Here is a 26,960-nt window from a genome sequence, read left to right on the forward strand (position 1 = left end):
TCTGCTGGTGCTTAATCAGGACAGGACAACCATCCCTAACTCAACTGCAGCTGCTCCTCCTCCCAGGCCTGGAATGAGAATCCATACCATAGCCACATGGCCTGTTCCAGCACTAACAGAAAGGTTCGAAACTGGCTTGAAAGTTACATTGAAGAAACAAAACTCTCACCTGTTCAAAGAACTCATCCATGAAGCGATCTCGGTCCACGCTAACAGTGACTTCATCATCATCATCACTGTCCTTTGCCTGCAAAGACATGGAGAAAAGCATCAACAAGTGCTTCCTATAAACCTTCCTGATCCATTCCAAGCACTTATCTCAGGTGCATCTTCCCCTTCTCCTTTGCTTACATGCTCCCAGGACCTGGGAAGAAACGATAGCCACAGTGAGGGACACCCACAGACACAGCTGCACAGAGTGCTACAAGAAGACAAAAAGAACAAACGAGATCCAGCTCCAGCAATAAAGGCATGATGAAAAACACCACTGCAACTAGCTGTAACACCACTTGGCTGTTCTGTGCCAAGCGTAGAATGAGACTAATGATATTTACACATTTACACTGTGCTGGAAGGGAGAATTTTATGTGCTCACTGAGCTATCCTCAGCTGTGCATGAGCACAACAGCTCAATAAACAGCAGTGATTAGAAAAACACCAGGGATGTTATAGAGAGTAGGAAAAGTGGAACAGAACAGAAAATAACAGAAATACTATAACCACAGCAGGCAAATGAGGGGGGTGTCCTTGTCTGGAGCAGCATATGTATTATTGTCACCAGTGATGAAAATACCTCCCATCCCAGCAGAAGCAGCACGCGAGTTCACAGATGGCAGGAAAATTATGATCTCAATGTCTTCCATGTAAGGATATATTTAAAAGATACCATCCAAAGCAGAGACTTGACAGAGGGAAATGGAAAATTAATGGGGTAGAAAAGTTTCCTCTTACTCTGTCTTCGCTGAAGAAAAGGATTCAGTAGAATGGAGAAGATATAAGAGTGAAGATTCTCTTTATTCATCCAACAAGTTTTACATAATTTGCAGACAGGAGCTAGTCATCCTGTGGTCCCTTTGCAGAAAGCTAGTCAATACAGTCAGCAATTCTTCAGAGAGATTCCTCTTATCCTGAGATTAATCAGATGAACTGCCTATTTCTTCCCTGAAATTGTCTTTTTCAGCCTAGTATGACCCACTTGGATGGAGTCATCTACAGAAGACAATCCCACCTCAGCTTTCATTTTTACCACTACTCATGGCACCGCTTGCTTTGGTAATGAATTTGTGAATGGCATATCCAAAGATATCAAGAGAGTTGTCAAGAGTCAAGTGAAAATCTGACCTTGACAAACAGACACGATTAGAACAAGAGTGTTGCTGTCCAAATCCAACACCCACTCTGTGGCCACAAAGAAGAAACAGTTCCGAGGAAGGGGATTTGAAAATTGCCCATTTCGTTCTCTTCCAGCTCCTTCCTGGAGCAGCCAGCACCAGTCACTCAAGCCACTGGCTCACTAGGCAAGTCTGCACAGTAAGCCTGGGGGCATGGTGGAAGCCACCAGCGCAGGAACTGCTCAGTGCACTCTGATTTTGATGGAGTTGCACAAAGCAAGCCCAAGGGTGAGCACCTAGAGGTTACTCTTGCTTTGACTTGGATTTTACTCTATGTTACTCATTTGCTGTAAAAACACACCCTTGTGGTGAAGGTATAGCCTGGCTGATGGACACCTCCTGGAACAGGCTCTGGTTAACAGGCATACCTACCGTACAAATGCCAACACAAATCTAGACTTTGGAAAGAGCTTTGGACACGCTGCATCCTCCCCCCAGCAAAGCAATTCCCCTGTGTAACGAGGGGGGGGGGGAGTCTCTTTTAGCAAAGAGGCACAATCTGGTTTCTTCTCTAAAGTCTTTTGCTATCAAAATTCAAAGTGTGCCCTCACAGCAAGGAGGCAGAGGGAGGCCCAAGAAAACATCTCCCACTCTACACACCAAGTCCTCATTTCTCCCAGTGCTGCAAAAGTGGTCAGTTTGTCATGAAGAGCCAGAGCATAATTTAGGGTTAGCAGAGAGCCAGGTGCATGTAAGTCTGCACAGCTAGAGAGATGTGTCAGGCCCCTGCTTTGCATGACAAAAGACAGTCAAAAGAGCATTAAGCAGCTGTCCCTTGTGTAGGCAACCCACAACACTGTCACTTGAAGCAGGTGTGCACTGAAGTACAGGTAATTGCCAGAAGAATGGTATAAATGGCTTCAGCAAGCACAGCAGCCAACGCTCACATCTCAACTCTGCCGGTGGAGAAGGAAGAACGTCTCAGTTTCCCCCCCACTCCAGCCGTCCATTCTCACCAGAAGCATGACTGCTGATGAGTGACAATCACAGCTCGCTCACAGCTACTGGGGCATGCAGGGAGCTTGATGCATCAAAAAGGAATCCCCACACAGTGTTAAACATGGAATCAGAGCTAAGATTTTCCCGGGGACATGTTTTCAGGACTGGCTGAAAAGCTGAGCCTGAGGACATACTTTCTTTTTCAGGTGCAGCTGTGATATGGGAGCAGTTTGGGTCCTTCACACAGGAAGCTACAGTCCTTTCTGCCAGCGAACTGCTTGTTTGTGAATGTTTGTGAACCGCTTGTTCATTGTTTTTGAATGCTCTCAGATGGCTTTCAAACTATTTAACTTGCAGGGTGCAGCCAGCCTGGCTCCTCTGGAGGTGAATCAGAGCACTCCCACAGCCAGTCCCCTGGAGCAGCACAGGGGCAGCGGCCAGCAGGAACCTCGCTGTCCTGGGTCCAGGCGCAGGATTTGGCCGCAGGCTCTGTCACGCTACTCCTGTGCCCCACTCAATGCCTCCAGGCAGCCAGGGCCAGACCAGGGAGACCTGCACTAAGCAGTTCAGAGAAGGGCAGGGACCCTTCTCTCCCTGCCCAGCTGTACTCCACATTATTGCTGCTCCACCCTCATTCAGGGCCTTCCTTAGTAAAATAAAAGGGTGTTGCCCTCCATCATCCCAGCTGCCTCAGGGGATTACATTATTCATTCAGCAGTTCACCTCATCAGCCTTCAGATAAGCCCTATTTTATCAACATAGTCACTGCTAGCTGTAGCAAAAGGTTCACTCAGGGTCTGCAGACTTAAAAGGGCCCTTGGTAGCTGCCACCCCTCAAGATGCAAACCCTGGGTCAGCTCCAACCTCACCACTGCTTAAATACCAAAACAGAAAAAAAGCAAACACACACACACACACACAAAACACCAAAGCTCATTTTCTTTTCCAGATGCCATATATGTCCAGCAATATTCTCCCAAGAACCTTTCCACCTCTATGCACTTCTTTTGCCATACTCCTCCTTTCCCTTACATCAACAGAAAGAGCCACGACCATGTCCCACTATCACTCCTGGATTCCAAGAGAAGCACAGCCCAGTGCGACGTCCCCAATATCTGCAAAGATCTGCAAGCAAGCAAGCAGGGACACAGCCTGCGAGGACTGTACTCACACACTCCCTACACATGCACAGGAGTTCATGATCAAGGAAGTTGAAATGCATCATTTCCTAAAACTACCAAAATCCTCTAGATCCATTTTTGCCTTCTGGCTTACATTTTGCTAGAGAACTCACTTGGTTTGTGCTGTGCTTCATTTTCAGCATGAACTGTCTGCATTTAATTAAGACAGACTCCATTCCCAAAGCACCTGATGTTTGGGGGGAATCCAAAGTCCTTTGGTGAGCCTGTCATACAGGCAGTTAATATCCTTTATGCCTGCACATACTGAGGGACATTTCCTCAGAAAATCTGCAGCTGAGCATAAACAAACGAGCACATTTTCTGCCTTGCTTGCGCTAGTGTTATCCCAAATGGCACAAATTATCACAAGCTTCCATCTAGACTCCCCTCAAGAATCTCTGAAAAATATAACGCAAACAGATCCTGGTAAAACAAGTAGTGAGTGATGGAAAACACATCCATGGTAAGGGAGTCTCAGTTGCCAACTCAAATATTGCTCTGGACATACATGCTCCTGGGCTCACCACAGGCTCCTTCCTACCAGTCTTTCCAACCTCTCCTTGCCAGTGACAAGGACATTCCCTTCTGACAAAAATATTGCCACCCCAGCCAGCAATAAGGTACATTACACAGTCTCAGTATGCAGGATTTTCACAGTCATTGCTCTAACACAGTAATATTAGGAAGACTCCACTTCTCCAAAGTGCGCCGGTTAGAGGAAAAGGGACTTCTTACACCTTCCTAGAGCTTGTTGTGGGGCATGGTACTTTATCAGTACCGGACAGCCTGTGCTGGGGCATTCCTGCAAAGATGGGGACAAACTGGCCAAAGCAGAGAAGATGTCAGAGAAGGAGAGAGAAAGCTGGACAAACAGGCAGCCTGACAAGCTCCTTTCATTTCTCCTTCAGCTCCACAGCTGCAGTGAATGTTAGGAGAAATCTTACAGGCCACCTCCCCATGCTGCACTGGCCCCTGAGGTTACCCAACACATTTCAGTTCACCAGAAGAGATAAGCATTTCAGGAGATCAGTGGCTCTGCTCCCCGGCTTTGGCTGCCCTGCGGCTCCCCACAGAGCATGTCATCAAGAGCTCCCTGACATTGGGCCCAGGTCCTTCCCCAGGGCTTACACCCCACATAGCCCAGATGCAAACCTAAGGTACCAAACACAGGTGACAGGTTCCTCTGTCTCCAGGAGCAGGTCATCCAGGGTCTGGACAGTGATCAGTTGTGAGGAGAGCTTACCACCTTTACCCTAGCAAATAGTCCAGGGGTGAGAAGATCGGCCCATTGCCATGACCAACAGGCTCAAGAGAACATTCCCAGCTCCAAACCAGAGGCTGTCTCCTGCTCGCTGACCCCAGCCTATTAGGGTAATTTTGAGTTTCTCTGCTCACCCACCACTGTTATCATCCAAATCCATTTACACATCCAGATGCTGAATAAAATTTGCAAAAAAAATTATGTAACTCAAAGAATAAAATCTAGCCAGAGCTATCAGTACAACTCAGGAAAAAAAAAAAAGTGAACAACACTGGAGAGATTCCTAGATTGTTTTGGTCTTCCTGAAAGTCACCACCAGTACCACTGCCACATGCTTAGATTTTCTTCTTCATTACCTCAGTGCAATTTTTATGCTGTTGGAGAGTGGTTAGGTTGCATTTTGTGCAGTTTTCTGGTAGGAAGCGGGCTATTCCAGTTTACCTTCTGCACTATTTTAACACCTTCCTCTAACAGCCCAAATGCACTCCTTTCAACTGTGTTGACTCCTCCTGGTCCCATGCAACAAAGTAATTGCAGCTTTTCCTTAGGCAGCAGCCCACCATTCAACCCATCCATCCCCAGCTAACTCATGAGGCAGCACACTTCATGGCCAGGCTGGCTCACCCCTGCATCTCATGCCATACAGTCCCCAGGCCCTTTGCACTGATGTGCCACAGGCACTGCTGGTCAGCCTGCCCAGAAATTTACCCCGCAATGCAGGGGATTGCGCAGAGGGCGAGGACTGGCACTGCAACCCACCCTCGGCTCAGACCACCCTGAGGGGCTCTGCACACAGAGCAGCTCTGCCAGATGTGACATGTTCTACTTGCAGCACCACGCCGCCCTGTTGCAGGCCTGATGGATTCATCGTGCCAGGACACTGGGCAGGGCAATCAGCTATCCAAAGAGCATAAAAGGCAGGCAGCAAGCTTAGCAGACAATAACACAGGGCAACTGCAATGAGTGTTATTGTTCCAGCCAATGAGTGTTATTGTCCCATTTGCTGGGACAAAGGTAGATCCAGAGAAGCTCTCACCCTCCCCAAGGGTGCTATCATGCTATACTGCTATCATGGATCAGGCTGTGGGCAGACCATGAGCCTGAGAGCAAACAGCAAAACACTCCTGTAGGCATTCCAAAGGGAGCTACAGCAAGATGTCAGACTCTGTCTGGCTAAAGGACAACTAAAAGAACAGTCTCCTGATAGGACAGAAAGAGGAAAATAATGTGATTAACCAATGCAAGGAAGTTTCGCTGGAAATTACTGTGCCAGGACAAGATCCATTGTTAGCAGTCACTGTCTGAAAAGCGGTTGTGCACAGAGGCACCAGTCAGCACCATATGCAGGAGGCTGAACAAACAACAGGAAGACCCAGCCCTTACACTCAGTGCTGTTCAGTCTAGTTTTACTAATCCAGCCTGAACTAAGTTTCTTGTCTCTAGCAATGGCCAATATCCACACCTCCAAAGGACAATGTCAAAGCGCCCTTCTTGGGCAAGCAACAGCCTGAACTATGCATGGGAAAGCACAAGTTCCCATCCTTCACGAGTTTTCCAGAATCCATCAACCCCTTTTGCCTTCATTCTGGCAGCATCTTCATTCACCGGAATTTTTAACCTCTTTCTGAACCCTGCAAGGAAAGCAGTCCATACCACCAGTTTCAAACGCAGGCTTTTAACGCGATCACACAAGAGCAGAGGGTACCAGCAGCAAACAGATTAGTTCAACATGCATCTTGCACAGATGCCTGTTTCTTCATCACCTCTCTGTATATACCTTTTCTGTATATGAAACAGTCCCAGCTCATCTTGCTTACAGGATGACACATCTTTACTCATTTTCATTGCTCCCTGCTGACTGCTGGACCCTTGCCATTTCTGTTAGGCTCAGAAATCACAGATGAACACAAGACATAGCTCAAGGAGAGGGTTTCCAGCAAAGCCACAACTAGCCTTTTAAAAGGCACTTCTATTTTAAAGTCAACTCTTCCCCCGCCTGCTACAGAGAGCTGATACAAAGGCCAAGTGATTGTGGTTATTTAGGCCAGGCACTAAACACCATGCTGCCCTGCTGCGCACGCTGAAAGCAGCACAAAAGCACTGTGGGGAGCCCTGCTAAGAGGAAATTACAAGGATGGAGCCTCATGGTTGGGAGGGCATGTGTCACTACAGCAAAGTCACTGTGGGCTGGATAAGGGCACCATCTGTCCAAACTACGTAATTGGAAATACCCTCTGTGCCATGCCACATCTGACATGCACAGTTCTCGCCATGCGTCAGAGCGAAGTCAGGCTGATTTCCCTGCCTTGCTGCCTCTGATCCTACAGCCTCAAAGTGCATGGACACATGGGAAGAAACAGCTTCCTGGCAATGTTTATGGGGTTAACAAGGGCTCTGCTTCCCAGGCTTGAGAAGGAGAAGACATTACTGGGCAGGCACAACACCCCAAAACTCCCCAGAGATGCAGGATACTGAAGGATCATCTGATCCCAACATCTTCCATTCCGGGAGATCAGTTTGCTGAATCAAGCACAGCGCCTGGAGAAGCGCTGTACATCGAGTCAGCCAGCACTGCTGCCTCCCACCCATTTGGCATTCAGCTATGCCCAGAGCTTAGGGTCCTGCTTTATCTTATTCAAGGTGCAGCACTGCAACCGTCCCTCACAGGCACTCTTATCCCACGATAAAAGTGGCTTCCCCTAAACCACTGTCAAAGCAGAAACAAAACCAGAAAACCTTCCTCATAAAAACCTAATCATCCACACAGACAACAGTACTTTGGTTTCCACACACCAAACCACCCCAAACAGGCTTCTAGCTCAGGCATCCTAAGTTTGCAAAGCCATGGCCAGTCAGACTGAAAACTGAGGAAAGCTCTGGTCTAGGTAAGCTATCTGCTGGTTTTGCTCAACACAAGTAAAAAGTATTTCAAAGCCTTAAAAAGCCCAGTCTTGACTCCCAATGCGAAGTGAGAAACAAACCCTAGAATTCACCCAAGCACTCTACGCATGCAATCATTTCTGTGTTTCTCAGTGGTCAGCCATGCCTTAACGACTATCCATTCTTCTTGGCATCTGCCTAATGCTTCTGATGTGTTAGCAACATCAGATTAGTAAAGGATATTTTGCATCTGAGAAACATTAAAGTTCGACTGCATCTTTAACTCTGCTGAGCCAGACCAAGGCACAGGGCATCACAGAGCTGACCCAATTTGCCTGCTTTCCTGACAGAGGAGGGAAGGAATTGGGTTACTTTTGCAGACATCTCTTCTCCCAGCCAAATGCGCCTCTCAGGATTGGCTCAACATTGCAGGCAGCCAGCCAGCCCACATCTACTTTCAACTTTAAGATGGTTTAGGGGAACAGAGGAAAAGGAGACTTACAATGCTTTATTATGGCTAAGTGCCTTAGGTGAGACTAGCTCTCAAATCAGCTTATAGTAAAGGATGAGCTCAAGTTAATTAATACAATTAGTCAGCAAGCAGTCTGCACTTTGTGCTGTAACTCCACTGCCTTGCAGTCCTTGTGTGACAAGGTCACTGGTATTGCCCCCTTTTTGCATATAGATATCAATTAGCAGCCCTGGTTATTCATCATGTTGCACGCACAAGTGAGGCAAGAGCTCTGAAGCACGTCCTCCTGTTAGGGATTTCTGAACAGATCAGAAAAAACAGGAAGGACTGGAGTAACTTCTCTCACCTGCCACACAGGATAGATGAAGAAAGCCTCTCTTTTACAGTGGTTTTGATTTCTCGAGTCTGCTAGAGTCAGCTTTTGCACAGCAAACCCAAGAGCAGAGCCAAGGCAGGGAGGCTGGCTACTGAAATGCAAGAACTCTCTATTTCCTTAAGCAGAGCTAATGCTGATGAGGGCAGTAAAAGAGGGACAGAAAGGACAGGCTTCTCCTGCACCTTTCAGAGCATCACCAATTTAAACAGCCTCTGTTCCAAGAGGGCTGAAATCTCAGGAGGAAGCAGAGCTGACCTGCAGATCCCCTTCACCGTGAAACAGAGCAGGTGCTCCACCAGAATTGCATGCGGGAAGACAGTCTGAAGAGCCCCAGGCACCCTGGCTCTGTGGGTTTTTTAATAAGCACATTGCTAATAAATTCATTATCTGGCAGATTACATCCCTCTGGTTCAAACAAACCTCATTCCTTCAGCAGGCACTTTCTGAAAGATGGCAGAGGAGCATAAACTAACCAAAGAGACTCGAAACACGCTCCGTCTTCCGAAAACCAACAAGCCTAAGGCAGCAGGCAGGGAGATTTGTAGCGTGACAATAACTAGGTCTCTATTATCTTAGCACCAGCTAAGCAAAAGCTTTATCTCCCGCTATATTTTGTTAGCATTTCAGATGAATTTAGCCATGCCCGGATGCATTTGTGAACACAGTGCAAGCACAGCAGAGCCATGGCTAGGGTGCAAAAGAGAGATGTGCATTTGGGCTTGGAGGCTGCTGACTGCCTTGCCAGCCCTGAAGGGACAGTATTGAGCCCCCAAAGCCCAGCCTGGTCCTTCCTAGGGGCCTTATCAGGGGCACTCAAAACAGTTCAAGCTGAACCTTTCTTAGGAAACATCCAGGACATCCCCAGCTTCATCCAGGCCTCTGCACCAGCCACAAACTGGTCTTGAAAGGGCAGCCCCAAAACCAGACTACTTGCCCTTAACAGGAAAGATAACCCATTATGTCACATGGTGAACAGTACACAGAGAAGGCAGCTAGCCTGTGGTCCAACCACTGCTCATAACTCAAAGGCTGGGGTAGCCAGTGCCATGCATTGGCATACTTTTCCAAAGGTGATAACGCAAGCTTTGCAAAAGCTCAGAGGAAGGAACAAAAGAAGCCACAACAGCTGCTACCCCCTTTTAAGGGCCCTTAACTTAACTAAAAACAGGTCTCAGCCCTAACAGATGCAGTCCACTGCTCTCCATCTTCATTTCCTGGGTGAATCCTTTTTCATTTACCAGATACCTCTCCGCTGATCTACCCCAGGCTGAGAAATTTCAGCTATGCGGGGCTTGACTTTCCTTGTCAAGTGACTGTACTTTATGCACCAAAACCAAAGCATCCCACATGATGCAAACACTACAAGCCACTTTTGCCTCTGCTCTGCAGGAAGGCTGCTCTCTGAAAACAAGTCCTGCCTGAGAAAGGGCAGCAGACTGCACCCTGACTACACATTCACACAGAGCAGCGAATAGCACACACGGGGTCTGAAATCAGGTTGCTCGTTTTCCTTATGAAGTCAAAGAACCCCAAATATTTCACATGCCAGGCAGAGAGCACTTGCCAAACCTTGCTCTGCACAGATGAGGCCAGCTCTCCTGGCACTCCAAGCTCCAGGTTGTGGCTGCATGTGCAGCTGAGAAGATGGATGAGGTCAGAATAATTCTGCAGTGAGCTGCAAGGGAATCTCTTCTTGGCCATCTTAAAACCTGATAAGCCACGTATTAAAGATCATGGATGCCAAGTTCCTGCAAACATCCCGGCCTAACTGCATGCAAAGCTCTGCTATGCTCAGCAACTGAGAGCCGCTCGCTGCAGCTCTGCTGTTAGAACTTCACACAAACAAGGTTCAAACCACCCACAGGTCTCCTACCTATTAAAAGAAACCACCATCATCCTGGGAGACTGTATTTACCATTCACACCTCAGGGTTACAGTTAGAGTTTGGCAGCAGCCTAACCTAGTCTATGCTCAAACTTCAGGTGTCCAGAGCCAGAAGTCCAGCTCAGAACCATTTTCAAGGAAATGGTGTCAAGGCTAAGGACAAGAAGGGCTGCCAGAGGGTCTGCCTCATGGGAGAACTGCTCTGGAGAGCTGAACCACCTGAGACCGCAGCTTAAATCACCTATAGCCTCAGTCTTAGTATATACAGTCTATACATCTAGTACAACTATGCAGCATAATAACCTGGACATTTTACAGTCTGCTCATTGGCTATATTTAATTGTATTCAATTCCATTATTCACCAAAATCAGCCCATATTTCAGACTTTTTGATGAATAAAGTTCAAGGCAAAAAAAAGACTTTAGCATTCATCAGTATCTACATGAGTCAGTAAGCGTTTCAAGTTTCCAACACTAGCAGCACAACGGATAACAAGATTTCCAAGAGAGTTTTGTCCTTAGGTGTTCACTTTCCTTACTGCACTATTATGTTACCAACCTTTGGCATAAAGCCCAGCCATTTTAGCAGAGCATTGGTCAGCTCCTAAACTAAGTTCTAGAAACAGGCATGTTAAATTCCATTTAACTATTAGGAACAAGTGTTAGGGATGACAGAGGTACCACCGGTCACACACAGGGCAAGCAGCTGGGTTCACTGACTTGTATAATTCCAGGACATGAACAGTACTTATGATCTACGCTACAGTCAGTACTTCACACATTTGCAGTAATAGCTAAAACACAGTTTGGATGAGAAACAGCAGACAGACTTAATTCATCTGAAATTAGTTTCTTAATGTCCTTCTACCCCGTGGAAGGTCTTACTGCATGTGGCTCTATTAAGCTACGTGGGAATGATTTACTAAGAGACAACATTCTGCAAGCAATGACTTCTTGACCCTACATTCATAATTAAAAATATATATATATATATATATATCCCTGAAAGATACGCTGCAGCTACCAAGTATTCAGAAGAGAGGCTCAGTCATGGTAGGAACATTTTAGATTCCCAGAGCAGACTGGACTCAGGCAGGCGTGTAAGGAATTCAACCAACTGTGAACTGCTGGTTATCTCCACAGACCTTCATTTTGCCCAAGGACGTTCCCTACTTGTCCTTCTTGGGGAATAGATTTACTTTCAGACATTAGAGAAAGGGGAAGCTTCACCTTCTGATTTCTCCTCGTTTACTCGGAGATGATACTATGTGGCACACTCATATTTCCCTGAGCACTGGCTGACAACCCATCACATGCTAAAGCAGAAAGTCCAATTACTGACCCTGATGAAATACGCTCATTTTCTCCACATCAGCATTATCACAGAATCACAGAATGGTTGAGGTTGGAAGGGACCTCTGGAGATCATCTAGTCCAACCCCCCTGCTCAAGCAGGATCACCTACAGCACGTTGCACAGGATAATGTCCAGGCAGGTTTTGAATATCTCCAGAGAAGTAGACTCCACAGCCTCTCTGAGCAACCTGTTCCAGTGCCCAGTCGCCCTCACAGTGAAGTTTTTCCTCATATTCAGATGGAACTTTCTGTGTTTCAGTTTGTGCCCATTGCCTTGCGTCCTGTCGCTGGGCACCACTGAAAAGAGTCTGCTCATATCCTCTTGACACCCCCCCATTTAGATATTTGTATACATTGATAAGATCCTCCCTCAGCCCTTCTCTTCTCCAGGCTAAACAGGCCCAGTTCTCTCAGACTTTCCTCATACGAGAGATGCTCCAGTCCCCTCATCATCTTGGTAGCCCTCCGCTGGACTCGCTCCAGTAGTGCCACATCCCTCTTGTACTGGAGAGCCCAGAACCAGACACAGTACTCCAGATGTGGCCTCCCCAGGGCTGAGGAGAGGGGGAGAATCACCCCCCTCGACCTGCTGGCAACACTCTTCCTAATGCACCCCAGGATATCCTTGGCCTTCTTGGCCACAAGGGCACATTACTGGCTCATGCACAACTTGGTGTCCACACAGTCCTAACTTCTCAATTTCATTTAAAAATGCTGTAGGTACTCGCCCTGTTGAAGTGTAATATTTTGGAAGTATTACATAACACTTTGGAACTCAATGTGGCTTACCTCCACTCTCAAAAGAGCCGACTACCGAGCATCCTGCTCTCCTCTTGGATTTTCACACCGGGCCGTACCTCCCACGCCAGGAAAGGGCTGCAGGCACAGTGGGAAATGGCCAGTCATTCTGACTGGGGTTAACCCCATAGGCAATTACACGCAAGTCAGAGCACAAGCCAGCTTAGGACCCACAGCCCTGCTGGGGCTCATTGCGGCTGCAGAGCTCAAACCAGCCACAGGCACTGAAATCAGCAGGCAGGAGCCAGGATACATAACACTGAAAGAAAACGTTGCTTTTATAAAACTCCTTTACAGACCAGAGTTTCTCATGAGCAGCGGCGGCACTAGCAACACCACAGCAATTATCTTTCCTCTCCAGCCCAGAAGGCTCTCTGTGCTCATCTAATATTCTACAGAGGCACTAGGATTAGCATATAAAGATGCTTTCTGAGAGGCTCAATACACTTTGGTCTCAACACAAGTATTCCAAGATTGACATCAAGTCTTGGTGACGTCAGAGTGGTTGTGAGGCTAGTTTTGCACCTAGAAGTGGCAGGTGAAACAAGAAGAAAGCAAAGCCTGCAGACAAGGGAGGCAAAGCGCTCTGCACCATTACAACTCCTGTTGCCTATTTTACAGGGAGAAGATCTACATGCAAAAAATCATGACAGTTTGTAAAGTGGTCATCCTTCAAGACAGATTATACTGGCTATAAACATGTTAATGAAATTTCTTGGGTGCTCAGATCTTGTATAGATCCTAGAGAAAACCTATCACCATCCAAAAGAGACATTAATCCTCCAGAAAGCAAAGCTAAAATGTTTTCTGGAAAGTGAAATGAACAGTCATTTCATACACTGCAAACTGGCAGTCTGACAGGACTTGATGGAATGCCTGAAAGCAATGGCAGACAAAAAGAAAGACTCAATACTAGAAAAATTGCCATAGACACCACCTCAAAAGTACTGTATGATGGAAAAAACAGTCAAGATCAAAAAATAAACATCTGAAAATTCACACCCTGACGTGAACAAAAATTTTTTCTTGTAGTTAGTCCTCGTGAAAATAAACCAGGATCTGTAAGCATCCGCTTGAACCTGAAATATCGCACTATTAACAGAAAAATCTTATGGAGCAAGCTTAGTTCCATTTTGCAGGGGATTTTGATGTTATACAGGTTGGTTTTGTTCCAATATATGCAACAAAGTGAAAGCTGAGAGGCAACATAATGATTTTGTACATGTCAGAGGAATAAGCAGCAGGGAAGAGGAAAACCTGTTTCAGCTAAAGAAAAACACCAGCATAAGAACAAATGAGTGTTAAATGCCTCATTAACAATTTTAAGCAGGAGAGCTGGAATTTTATAATCCAGTAAGGACTGTGGTCCTACAACTTCCCAACAGCAGCAGAGGAAAACAACTTTTTTAAAAGAGATCCTAATAAGTTTGTGAAACAGATTACTGAGGAGGTCTGCAACAGCAGGGTCTCAAGCACAGGCATGAGTGCATAACATCAGACTGCAATGACCTGAGATGCATCTGGAGAGATGTGCAACCTGCCAGCAGTGATCAGCACGCAGAAGCAAAGAAAGCCTGAGAGCCAGTTCCAGGAAAAAAAGGTGGATTGGTCGTGCATGGTTCAATGTCTTCATATTTTCTGTCCAAACTGAAGCTACAAGCTTGGTGCAAAAAGCAGAAGAGTTGTTTGGTTCGTCTTTCAAAAACATTGTATAGGATTCTTTCTCTTTGGAGTTTGCTGCGCTGCCGTCCTTGCGTTTAGCAGAAAAAGATGCCTAAAAATATTGGTGCTGCTATCTGAGACAGCAAAGGAGTGCCTTGTCTTTCTCTGAAAGGCTGGCTGTAGAGCCCAGAAAAATTCATGGGTAGATTTAGTATTGAACACCTTCAGTTATTCTTGTAGTGAATTAATTATCCCTCTTTAAAAGGTCATACACATGCCTTCTCAGGTCTGAGAAGGTCAGTGACTTTTGCCACACAAGTCATTTCAAGCAATTGCTGAAGGCACTTCACCATGTGAACTAAATCAGCTCTTAATGTTCACTACTAAGAAAGCTTTCCACCAGCTTCAAGTTTACCAAAAGGATCCGGACAAGCTTCATCCTTCTCCCACTGGCAACACCAGTACCTAAACATTACAGCTTGGCAATTATGAGATCTAAAACCTAAAGGAAGATGTTTCTGCCTAAAAATAAGCCTTTTTCTTTCAGGCTGGACAGACTTGAATCTGTCAGTCCACCTCTTCTTTCTTTGATTAACTACAGCAGCAACAATGAAATAGAGACAGATGCACACGTGGAAAATGAGAACAACCAAGAAAAGGAGGCCTACTGTCAGAAGGATCAAATTTGCTATACAGAGGTCAGCAGCTCCACTGGAAATTTTCAGAGAGTATCATTTCACGGGTCATCACCACATACAGATACAACACCCTGATCATCACCAGTTACCTTAACTATCTCCCTAATTCAAGGCAGGTTAAACAAAAGCAAAGAAAAACATTTATTTACAAAATCCCAACTAGACAACACAGATATGATGCTCAAGGAAGATGAGTGCAGTAACTGAAGAAAGTCACAATGAATCCACTTATCATAGACCAAATCCAAAGGATGCTTGGTCTCCATGTTAAGCCAGTCACCTGGAACAGTATGCACATGGACAAAGTCAGTCCTGCAAACTTAAGAACTCAAAGAAACTTTCTTCATGACGTGACCTGCCAGCTTTTATAGACACTCCACTTCTCCAGGAACAACAGCGAGGTCCTTTCTGGTTTCAGATCTTCACCTGCCTCCCCTCTTTGGAAATGCAGGCACTTGGACAACTTGCATGCCACAGCCTGTCCTTAGTTTGCAACAAGCAAACTTTTTTCCCATCTAGAAGGCAGGGCAGGACATGAAGGCTTGTGTCTCAGACAAAAGGCCTTCCACGCACCCAGCATTATACCTCATTATCAGCCTAGAAATTGGCCCATTGCTTGATCCAAATGTGTCAATGGGATTAACATCCCAAGCTGCTGGCTGACATAGGACACAAGTAACCTCTCTTGCTTTAGGGACAGCCATGGGACCATCCCCCCAGACCCTCCTTTGGGGTATGCTGTTGCAGTGTCACTGGGGAACAAGCTGAGCAAGCCTCAGGAGTGCAAGGGAGGCGAGCCACCACTACCTCCCACTGACCACAGCAGCCCATGCAGTGCCAGCACCCACATGGACCACCAGCAGCTCCTGACCAAGCCAAATAATCTTCTTAAAATCACAGCGCTCTTCCTGGGCTCCCAAAAGTCTCCAAAACAGAATGACAAATACACTTTTTGCCATGGGTTTATTTCCCCTCATTTGTACTGTGCTCTCCATGAGAACTCATTCTGCACAAATCACCATTACCAACCACTCCACTAACTTAATCAAAACACACAGGGAGTTTGCGACACATCGTATTTGCTATTTACCATAGCCCTTCTGCTCAGCAAGCCTTTCAATACCTTGTGCTTCCAGAGTTGCACCTCTTTACATTTCTTTCTAAAAATGGTCCCCTTGCCCTTATGCCTCTTTATGCCTGGCTTGGTATTTACACTGCATTGTTCTGTTTCCTAAGCTGTCCTTCTCTTCCCTTCCTCATGCATTTGCTTTAAAAATTATCCTTCAGACTCCATGGTCAAAGGACATTCAGACTTCCTTTCTCACTTGTTGGTTTAGGTAACCTTCCACAGCCATCTGGAGCCAGTACCTTATTGCACACTGTCTTTCCTGGTCTTACACTTCTGCTTACTCTCCTCCTTTCTGTTAATATACGTAATTTTCTGGAAGTAGCAATTTATCACAGTACTCAGCTTAATGAGCCTTACTGTACATGTTCTGCCTATAGTGATAATTTTGCATATTTCCTGAGAAATCTTGTTAACTAAGGAGATATGTAGCAAAACAAACATTTGTATTGCATCTGAGCAGCTCACACAAAGACAAAGACACTTGCAATTAAAACAACGGGAACTAGTCTAAATCCCTTTGGCTCCAATGTTTTAGATACGTTTGCTGTGCACCGGGTATATGGCTTATAAACGCAATGTCTCATTATTTTTCTAACTACACACTGTGTGGCATCAAGTTTCAAGAAGCAAAGGGTATTTTAAAATTCACACTGACTTCAGTGGCATTGCAAAACCCCTGTGATATTTGACCTAGAGTTTTCCAGCAGACACTGCTGTGACCCCAGGGCTCACCATCCTCCTTCATCCATCACCCCCAAGGACCATGCCAGTGCAGATCCAGACAAGGAAAGAGGTGCCCCTTCCATCGCAGGTCTTGTGTCCCCTGTTAGGGTCAGGGCCAGTCACTGCCTGCCATGGCAATCGCCACAGGCTCTGCACAGGCTTGCTCTAGGTCAAATCAGCTATCTTACGCTACATCCTACTGATGCTCCTTTGGTGGAAGTCCACTCAGCACCACGGGGCAGCAGACCGCATACTCCTAGGGTAGAAGAGCCACAGCGCTGAAGTAGAGACAGTCCAGCCAGAGCACACCAACCCTGGCACAAGAGCAAGCCCCAAGCAGCAAGGACACACAGGTCTCAATGTGCTCTGCCAAACCAGGACTGACAGAGCAACCCACCAGCATCTCCTCCCATCAGGGCAACCCCAAGCTGGAGGCAGAGCACAAAATCCAGGTTCTCTTCTTTAAGCGAATATAATGATCCTTTCCTCACTTGTGGGTTAACAAGCAAATGTTTGATTTTAGTGTCTAAGTATGTTGTCATCTTTGACTTAAAATGCTGGGAAAGGACTAAGGATTTAAAGGAAAAGGAGAAGCCTCTGATAAGGTTGAGCAGCAGCCAGCTCTTCATCCCACACACACTGTTCTCCATGCATGGCGGAAGAACCCTCAGGGTACAAGGAATCACCCATGTTTCATCTCCTCCCATTTTCCAGAGGCTGCTAGGGAACAAGTGAAACAGCTAACTTGCCCCAGAGACACAGACACTGCCACAGGGGAGGAGATGGCTACAAGCTGTCCAAAGTCAGCAACAGTTACTCCTGACTTCAGACACATCTTTCCAGAGCATCATCCTTTCAGCAGCTCCTCAGATCCCACGAAACCAGTTTTTCAGAAGTCACTACCTTTTTAACCGTGTGACTTCACCGAAGCAGGGCCAACTTCACACTGCTTGCAGCAGCACGAGTTTTCACCTTCCCTCATGAGCAGGTCGCACGGGGCACTAGAAGTGGAGAGCTACAGGCTGCTGCAGCCATCCCGTGGCCCCAGGGTGCGAGGCAAACGTCATCCCTTCCCAGGCAAGCAGTGCCCACACATGCTGCCAGGGCAAGGTCCAGCAGCCCTCTGCCAGCAGCAGGAGGGGCAGCATGACCAAAAAGGAACCAGAGAAACATTTGGTCACCTCTCATTGCAAAATTCACCCCTCAAAAGCAGACCTCTGCGTCTTGAGGCTTTTAAGCTTCTAGCTTGGTTCCTCCATCCCTCACAAGCATCTGCTGAAGCCTCTCTTGACAGTCGCAGATGATTCGCAGGTCCCACTCTGCCCTTGGACTCTCATCCAGTCAGCCATAAATACGAGCTAAAATGCAGTACTTCCTGGGACACGACTAATACCTACCGGGTTTAGTGGTGCCCTTTTCTTTCCACTGACTATAGAGTCTGCACAACTAGATCATGGAGCTGTAAACACTATAGACACGTAAAACTGAGTAGATGGCTGTCACCTGCCATGTGACCACCTCATCTCCTGCGCAGGCTGGGAGAAGAAGTGAGACCGAATTATTTATGTGATCCTTTTTGGTTGAATAGAAGAGCTTGAAAGCATGACATGCAACCAAGAGGGTTAAAAACTAAAAGAACCCAGTATTAAAAAAAAAAAAAAGACAAAACATGATTTTCAGCATCAACAGTGAGTTCTGAATACTTGGGGTTGGTAACACTGTGCTATACAAAAACCCCACTGCCCAGATGAAGCACAAAGGCACACAACTCCTGCTAAAAGGAACAATTTTGGTCGACTTCACAATTGTGCCCAGAAGAGAGAAATCATCTGCAAGAGCAGCACTGTATTATTAATGACAAGAGTTGGAGCAAGGTCTTGTTCCAAGTTGTAATTTGTAACTTAGTCCCCCCAGGATGTTTCAGTTGCTGCAGAAAAGAGAAGTAGGTGGCTCCACACAGCCAAACCTGGTGCTGTCCTCTATCTATCTTTCTCTTTTTATTTTTTAACACACACCTACCCACAACTCCCACAGGCAGAAGGCAATGCTTGACAACAGGACACAAAGCAGACAGAAACTGGGAGTTTGCAGCCTGCTGGGGGTGAATGATGGTGTTGCACAAATACACGGACATCTCCAGAGAAGCGCATATCAAAGTAGCTGCTCCTGTTTAAAAGAAGTGACAGGCTCACAAGGAAAGTACTCTGCACAGTCATTTCAATAGTTTCTGCAGAATTTCTTTTTGCAAGACCTGCAAAAGCAGGGCTTGCTTTGTTCCCAACTCTTTCCCATTTATGTGGCAAGCTCAGGAAGAACTACTGCACCCAATTTTGCAAATCATCTTCTGCTAACAATAAAAGCATCACAGACATGCTGGATGGCAGACTACAACGCATCACCTGTCTCTGGGGCTTTCCAGTTAAGACCTTACCAAGCAACTACTGTGGTTTGGGCCTCAGCCCCTTACTCAGAAAGGGCACATGATGGGAAATGAAAACAAGGCCTAAAGAGTAACTCTTTAGCTGCTGAAGAATTATTCTCAATTAATACCTGTTTAAGCACGATAAGGTTTTAGACCCAAACAAAAGATCACCAGAAACTTGAAAAACCCATTATACACTGCTGTAGGTTACAAGCAACAATTGAAGCTTTGATCTTACAAACACCTCCTCATGTTTAACTTTAAATACGTGACTGGTTCCACTCAGCAAGTAAACGTACCCATAAGGTTCATGCTGCTGAACCTCGAGTGGCTCTAAAAGCCTTTGCAGCCATAGAAGGAAGCAACAAACCCATCAGCAAGAATTCACGTCCTAACAGCAGAGCCAAATGGGTTAACGCTTGACAGGGACCAATACCTGAACAAGTCACCCTCACCACGGGATCAAACTGCAGCTCTGAACTGAGAGAAGAAACCCCATCAAAAATGGCATTCTCCTCTCCCACCTCCCTCTGGTAAGTGGGTCATTTATATTTCTATCTGGGTACAAACTGCTTTTCTTCTCCTTCTGATACCATTCCTAAGGAAGGTCCTTGTCACACTGGGGAAACTTCTGCCAACGCTGAAATCTGTTAGGCCTGGACTCTATCCCGTAAGCATGCTCTCCTTGCCAAATCTGTCTCCACAGCACCTGAATGTGCTATTTAGGCAATATCTACTTAAGCATCTTAAGGAACGTTTCCCCTGGATCACGTAATTGCAAAATAAGACATCCGGCAAACACATTTTGGTAGGAAACAGGGAAAGGATCTGTCAACCGATAAACGGTCTTTCCCAGCCCAATTAGAGGCAAGAGGCTAATACAGCCACCAAAAATTTGTAACTCTTGGATCTTCTGCTAATTGGCTGGGTTCATAGCAGAGTCCTGTCTGCTTGAACATCCAGTCACACATTTCTTAGTTGTGTGTAATGCCAAATTTGTGGAATTCCTCCAGGGATGAGCAATCCCGACCTAAACCATCAGGGTGTGCAGTTACAAACCCACTACTCCCTTCCCAGTCCAAATGTCTCCTTGAAATTTCCACCTCTTGGCACAGACTGTTGTCTCACAGCAGTCTGCAGTTCCTTGGCACCTTTTCATTTCTGCAGAAATGGGGAAGCAACCATAGAGAATTAAATCAAAATAACAACAATAATAAACCCAAAAAACAAGGCACCCAGTGATCAGGGACCAGGAATTTCCAAATGCCACTTTCATGATCTGATATTTGAACATATTTCTCACCTCCTTCGCTCTTTTTCAACACATCTTTCATAATTATTTTGCTATTTGGACCCATTTTATACCCTGGGAACTCAAGTCTCCCACAAATGGAGCTGTCATCTCACACACAGGACAAAGTAACATGGACCAGACTCTTGCAGTCCAGCATGCGTGCATCATCTCTGGTCTCACAGCCCTGCGACATCCTTTATGTTTTGCCCCTGCTGACACAGGACAGCAAAGTCCTCGCACATTCAGCAGAGCTTCAGACTCTTTCCCCATCCTCATAAACTGATGGCTCTTTATAATTCAGTATCCCCTTGTACTAGCTATCCTGAAGGTTTAGAGAGAACAGCACAAGGATAGACTAAATCAAGAAGTTTTGGTGCCTGGAGCACAGGGAGAAGCAGTTTCAAGACACTTCCAAAAGCAAAACAAATTATTTTTCAGAAAATTTTCCTCCCATCCCTCCTCTGCAACAAGACACTGCAGGGGGACAGTTTCAGCCAAGAGAGGTTGTTTTGGGGAAGTTTGGGAAAGGGACCCAGCAGTAGCCAATCTCAAAAGGAGAGTCTGCAGAAGACTCGATAAGACAGAGGTGACTCACCATCACTCACAGAGATGGTGTTGCACCCCACTGTAGTGCACCTGCCACCAGAGCTGTAGCAAGCAGACACCTGTTCCAGCTCTGCTCTGGATGCACAGAAAACACCAAAGGGGTCAAATCTACAATCCAGGCCTGGGCTGAGGCAGAAGCAGCTGTAGAGCATGGCCACTTTCTGCAGCAGAGCTGCTGGGAGAGGCACCGCAGGTGCTGAGCAGCCGTCGAGACTCTGCCTCTAATCTTATGTGTGCTCAGTCATAGCTATAGTCCTGCAGCTCAGTCTCGCTGAGCCTGGGTTCACCCCTCGCTGAACACCAAGCCTTCCGAAGGTTGGCACCGCACTACAAAAAGGAGGACGGAGCACAGCCTCCTCACTGTCAGAGGCATGGGGGACACTCCATCTTATTGCTAAACCCACCAGGCTCCGGCATCTGCCCAGCATCTGAAAAACAAATGGTGCAAAACCAGCCCCCCCCCAGGCCCAGAGGAGCCCTTGCCGCTCCCAGGGTACTGCCGACACTGGGCGACAGAAGCAGCGAGCATCGGGTCGCAGCTTGCCAGCACTCAACAGGCCAGACCAGTGCTGCGTCAGCTAACGCTGATGAAAGCAGCGCTGCACCGACTGCAAAGTCATGGCCAGCATCACGTCAGCAAACGCAATTCCTTCACATCCGTATTCAGTGGTGGTAACACACCAACACAGGCCAGCCTGTGTGGCAACGCTAGCCTGATAAAGGGAGCAGCAGTGGGGTTAGAGAAACCATCCTGACGTCCATCTCCTAAAACAGCCATCGCTTGAGCTTTACACCAGCGACTGCCTGAAAACTGCCTTTTTGCCCACCACTCCTGAACAGTGAGGCCGCTGCAGGCTTTCCCTGCCTCTGCCACTCCACACTACAAGGCACGGTGACAATGCAGTGTGCCACACTCGTCTGTGCACACATGGTGCTGTCACCAACATGGTCTCTGCCCCAACAGCTGGGACTTGTGCTGGTGCTGTCAGGAGCGCAGGGATCCTAGAGAACCACCTGTTTAGACAAAATGGAGCTCTGTCTGTGGAAAGGATGCATTTCCTCCAGGAGACCAAAAAGTCTCTGGGATTGACCTAGCAGGTGTCACTTTGAATCTATTCACACAGCAAGGCTGAGCTCATTTCCTCAGTTATTCCAGCTCAGAAATATGAGGACAAATCCCAGCTCTGGTAGCACAAGAATGGAAGGACTTGGCTTGCAAAGCTGCTCCAAAAGCACCCTAAAAAAAAAAAAAAGCCCAAAGCTGGTACTGCACAGGCCTGGGAAGGGCTCTAGCAGTTGCTTGCACTGTGCTCCATTAGACTGTGTGCTTGGGGGGGGGGGGGGGAAGGGTTGTGTCAGCAGCTGCCCCTTTCACCAAGGGTATCCTCACACACCAGAATTTAATGTAAGAGAACCTATGGGGCAGAAGCAACTCTCCACTCTTCAAGCAGAGGGCTAAAACCAGGCTCAGGATAAACAGGTTTGCTCCTATTAATCTCAACAGGACACAGCAACTACTTACAACAGGCTCAGTGCAAAGCCCTATAGATCTCAATACAGGCATCTTTCATGACCAGGTCCACAAATCATTCTTTCTTCATAAGAGAGTAAAATTTTCAGCCACAAGCTAAGTTTCCTGTTCCAAGGCTGTTTAGAGCAGGCCTGGGAACATTGCCACCCTCCCCAGGGCACTAGATATGTTAAAATGAGTTTGAAAACAACCAGAGTCCAAAGGTTCAGAGAAGACACAAGATTAGCATTTTGAATTTCAAGTACCATTGTAAAAATCCCATTAAGATGGGAAGCTCTTGTTCTGCACAGCAGTAAAAAGCCTGCATCCCTTCCTTAGCTCCAATAAAGCTTTAAAAAATAACAACAACAAAAAATCTCCTCACTGGCAGAATTTAGAAGATATATTAAAATGAGAAGAAACCAGCCCAGGTTGTTAACGAGGCTGGCTACAGACAACGGATCTCAAGCACAGGAAAAACAAACCCAGACATTCCCTAAACTTGGTTCATTACAGAATCTCGCACCTCCCAAGTAAACAGCAGCAGCAAGGCCGTAAATAAGTGTTTCTTTAACATGCCATCTCCCTGACCAGCTCACTACACACCCTGCAAGGCCCTCACACCTGGCCGGAGCCCTGCCCTCCTTGCAGGGTGACGCACTCCCTGTACCACGTCTCAGTGGAGCTCACTCATCTCCTGGGCACCAGACACTCAAGATCTGAACTGTTGTGCCCAGGAGTCCCAGCGCAAACCCCGCAGGATGTGTGCGGTGGGTACGGTCTGTCCCCAGCACATGCCCAGTAGCCACCCTGCTGCTGCAGATGTGCAAGATGTGATGCTGGTGAGAAGGGAGTCAAGGGAGGGAGATGCAAGAGGCAGGAGGCCACCCCGCTTCCAGGCTTTACAATCATTACACATTAAGCTATAGAAATTTCACTGAATAAGGATCATCAGCAGAATAGAAGCTAAAGCGCCTTTTTTTTTTTAATATATTTAAAGACATGGAAAGATTTAAAATACCCTAGCAGTATCACTTCTCAGCCAACACTGGCTGCCAACAGGACATTCATGGGATTGGTTTTTACTATTATTATTAAAAAGCCTATTTTCTGATTTTATTTCACAGTTTGCACTGTACATGGATAAGACTCCCTTGTCTTGGGTGCTTTCCAATTACTTTGGCTGAACAGAAAGGGTGCATTTTTTTCTTTATATAGTCCCTTCCTCCTCAAGCATATATACTGACTCCCTGCTTCCCTATCCTGGCGTCACAGAAATATGAAAGAGATCCATATTTCTGACATTTTCTAGACTAAGCCATCCAAGTGGGGTCTCTCTAGAGACTTGGTTGGCCTCAACATCAGAAGTTCTCCCAACTATTAGGCTTACCCTTTCCTTTATTTTTCAATCACTCCCCTCCCTTCTTGCAAGTTATACCCTCCCCTCGGCTGGTGGGGCAGCAGAGATTGCACAACAGAACCTCTGTCCCCTTCAAACCTGCCTCCTCTCTCCAACACGCTCTCTCCTTCCCTTCAATCTGGTCCCTGTGTGCCAGAGACAGTTAATCAGATCCAGTGGTGAAAGAAAAACATCTTGAAAAGAAGTAAAGCTAGCATGGGTGTGACAGCAAGACCTTAGAATAGGCTACAGAATAGAGCATTACAATCTAATTCACTCCCTCCTAAAGCAAGATTTGAACTTAAGACACTCTGGAAGATCCAGGCTGTGCACAGTTCACCATGATCTCTGGGAGATGTACAAGCTACCCTTCTCACAGTGTTTAGGGATGGCTACAGTGGGCCAGACAACCTAGCCACAAGCCAGGGGAAAGCTGAGAGCTGGACCACTGCCGGCAGCCATGTCAGCAGGGCATGGTGTGCCTCCATAGGCTGTTCTACCACAGTAAACTCTGGCAGAAGGGGCAACGAGCAGCAAGAGGACAGTAACAACTTCAACCGCCACAGCTACTTGTTGAACAAACCTGCATCTAAGCTTGCAGCCCAAAGAGCCATTTTAACTGACAACCACCACTTAAGCCCTTGCAAACATCTAAAACCAACGAGCATAGGGGTCTTCTGTGACTCTGAGTGCCCTCAGTCCCACTAATCTTGCTCTTCTCACTGCCCAGTAGCCCAGTCTAAACAAGGCAGAGCAACCAAGGCCACTTCATCTGTGGACAGATAGGCTGGGTGTTCTCTTGGGACATTAATACAGGCTGGAGTTTTATCCAGTGTCCAATGTGCAGCTCCTCTAAAGATGCTAAAAACCTCTTGGCCTTAGCAAAAAACACACTACATAGTACACAAGCCAAAGTAGCAAAGCTGAGAATGGTTATTTTTAGGAGTACAGTGAAATGCCAGGTTAACGCTCAGCTGACCTCAATGTAGCTGTTTGCACCACTTTGAAGGTGGTTTCAAACAATAACAAACATAAATGTATCTGGCATCATTCATCTCATTTAGCTCTTCTTTCACAAGGTTACTTCAGGAGCAAGGAAAGCTGGAGAACATCTTTTCTCTGGGAACAGCTGAGATTCTACAGCATTTGGCCACAGCCTTGCAGAATGCGCAAGGCTCACGTAGCAGGAGACAGAGGAGGAAGAGCATAGTCCAGGAGCAGCACACCAAGGAGGCTTTGTCTGCAGGTGGGCAGTCGCTGGGCAAAATACAAGAGTGCAACAGCTTCTGTGTCACATACCAGTGAGACTGCACCTAAAACGCTATGCAGTTCTGGGCTTTTCCTTAGCCAGATGACATCAGCAGACTGAAAAGAATGAAAAAGCAAAATGGGCGAGGACCAGAGAGGGCAACCTGGGAAGAAAACAACAGGCTGAAATCAGGCAGCCAGCACTGTCTAAGGAAGCCACAGGAAAAGACCCTTCCCCTGCCCTGCTTGCACACTCTTGCCCCCATGACATCCCTGCTGTGCAAGGACTCTTCCACACAAACTAGTCCAGATTTAAAAAAAAAAAAAAAAAAAATTAAGGCTGGGCTAGTTTTTAGCCAGATATTAAGGCTGGGTTAGTTTTCAGCCAGATCAGTCCCCTCGGCAGTTCATCACATGGCTGCACAAGCAAGGGGCTGGACCAGAAAAAGAGAGATGATGTCCTTCAGTGGCAGCACCAACTAAAAGCATTCAGCAACCTACTGCCTTACACAGCTATCTGTACAGCAACTCTAACTGAAAAAAAAATTCATCAAGATACAGATGCCTGAAAAGAAAAAACAAAAGCAAAGAAAACACACACAAAAAAAAATAGCAATCAAGAGGAGAAAGGAGAAGGGGTACAAGGTTTTACACCGGAAAAAAGACTGGCTGTCTAGACCACTTGTGACTGCGTCAGTATACAGTGACCTAACGAACCAATTTATGCTCCCTTTCCCATTTCTCTGCTCAGGGTACCTTGTCCTGCTCGGGGAGACACCTCTCCCCAGACCACCTTTTCCCCACGTCCTCTCCCGGCAGAGGGCTCCCGAGCGGGAACGCTCCCGGCACGACAGATACACGCACGTCCGTGCAAAGCCCGTGGGCAGCGCTGACGCCAGACGGCACCGGAGCGCTAGCGAGGCGCAGGGCCGCGTTCGCTCCAGCCCCCACGGCCACTCGCGGGGGGGGGGGGGGGGGGCCGCGCGGCAGGGCCCGATTCCTACACGGGGAGCGGGCACGGCCGCGGCCCCGCGGAGACCGGGGGCCGCGGCCGCGGAGGCTCCGGCCGCGCTCCGTGGGGCCCCAGGACCCCCGGACAGACTTCCCGACACCTCTGTGGGGGGAGCTGATGGCCGGGCCGGGGGCGACGCGAGAGCGGGTGGGCGGTCCCGCGGCAAGTCTCGGGGCGCCGCCCGGGCAGGACCGGGGCCGCGCCGGCACCGCCCCCGCCAGGGCTGCCCAGCCCCCCGGCCCTCTCCTCGTCGCGGACGGGCTCCCGGCCCCAGCCCCCCGCCGCCGGCCCCCCCCCCCGAAGAGCCCCCGGAGCAGCGGGACGGGACGGTGCTGGTCGCCGCCGCCCACCCTACCGGGGCCGCAGCCCCGCGCCGCCCCGGTACTCACGGCACGCAGCTCCCCGGTCCGGTCCTTCATGCTGCCTGCCCGCTCGGCGCCGCCGCTCTGCGGGCGCCGCGCTGGGAGGGGCGGGACGGCACATGCGCCGCGGCCGGGCGGAGGGGGCGGTGCGGCGCGGCCCCGGGGGCCGCCGGGAGCGGCCGCGCCGGGGGCGCGGGGGACCCGCGGGCGGGGGCCGGGGGAGGGCCGCGCCTGGGGCGGCTCACGTGAGGGGCACGGCGGGGGAATGCACCTGCGGGGGGGTCTCACACCTGGGGATCAGCCCTGAGAATAACGTCTGGGGAATCACCCCTGGGGGAATAACCCGGGGCTCACACGG

General features: G+C 47.8%; 1 protein-coding gene across 2 annotated transcripts in view; it reads right to left on the reverse strand.

Annotated features, from left to right (window-relative positions):
• STX1A (syntaxin 1A) overlaps positions 1–26,704 on the reverse strand; it is a 127,997-nt gene extending 101,293 nt beyond the window's left edge. For both annotated transcript variants that reach the window (XM_067309797.1, XM_067309796.1), the window contains exons 1-2: positions 26,630–26,704; positions 170–247 (exon numbers count right to left, since the gene is read on the reverse strand). In XM_067309797.1, coding sequence (XP_067165898.1) covers positions 170–247; positions 26,630–26,659 — 108 coding nt within the window. In that variant the 5' untranslated portion in view covers positions 26,660–26,704. The remainder of the gene's footprint in view (positions 1–169; positions 248–26,629) is intronic.
• Between the last annotated feature and the right edge of the window lie 256 nt (positions 26,705–26,960).

This window comes from Apteryx mantelli, chromosome 22, assembly GCF_036417845.1.
Source record: "Apteryx mantelli isolate bAptMan1 chromosome 22, bAptMan1.hap1, whole genome shotgun sequence".
Taxonomy (NCBI): Eukaryota; Metazoa; Chordata; class Aves; order Apterygiformes; family Apterygidae; genus Apteryx; species Apteryx mantelli.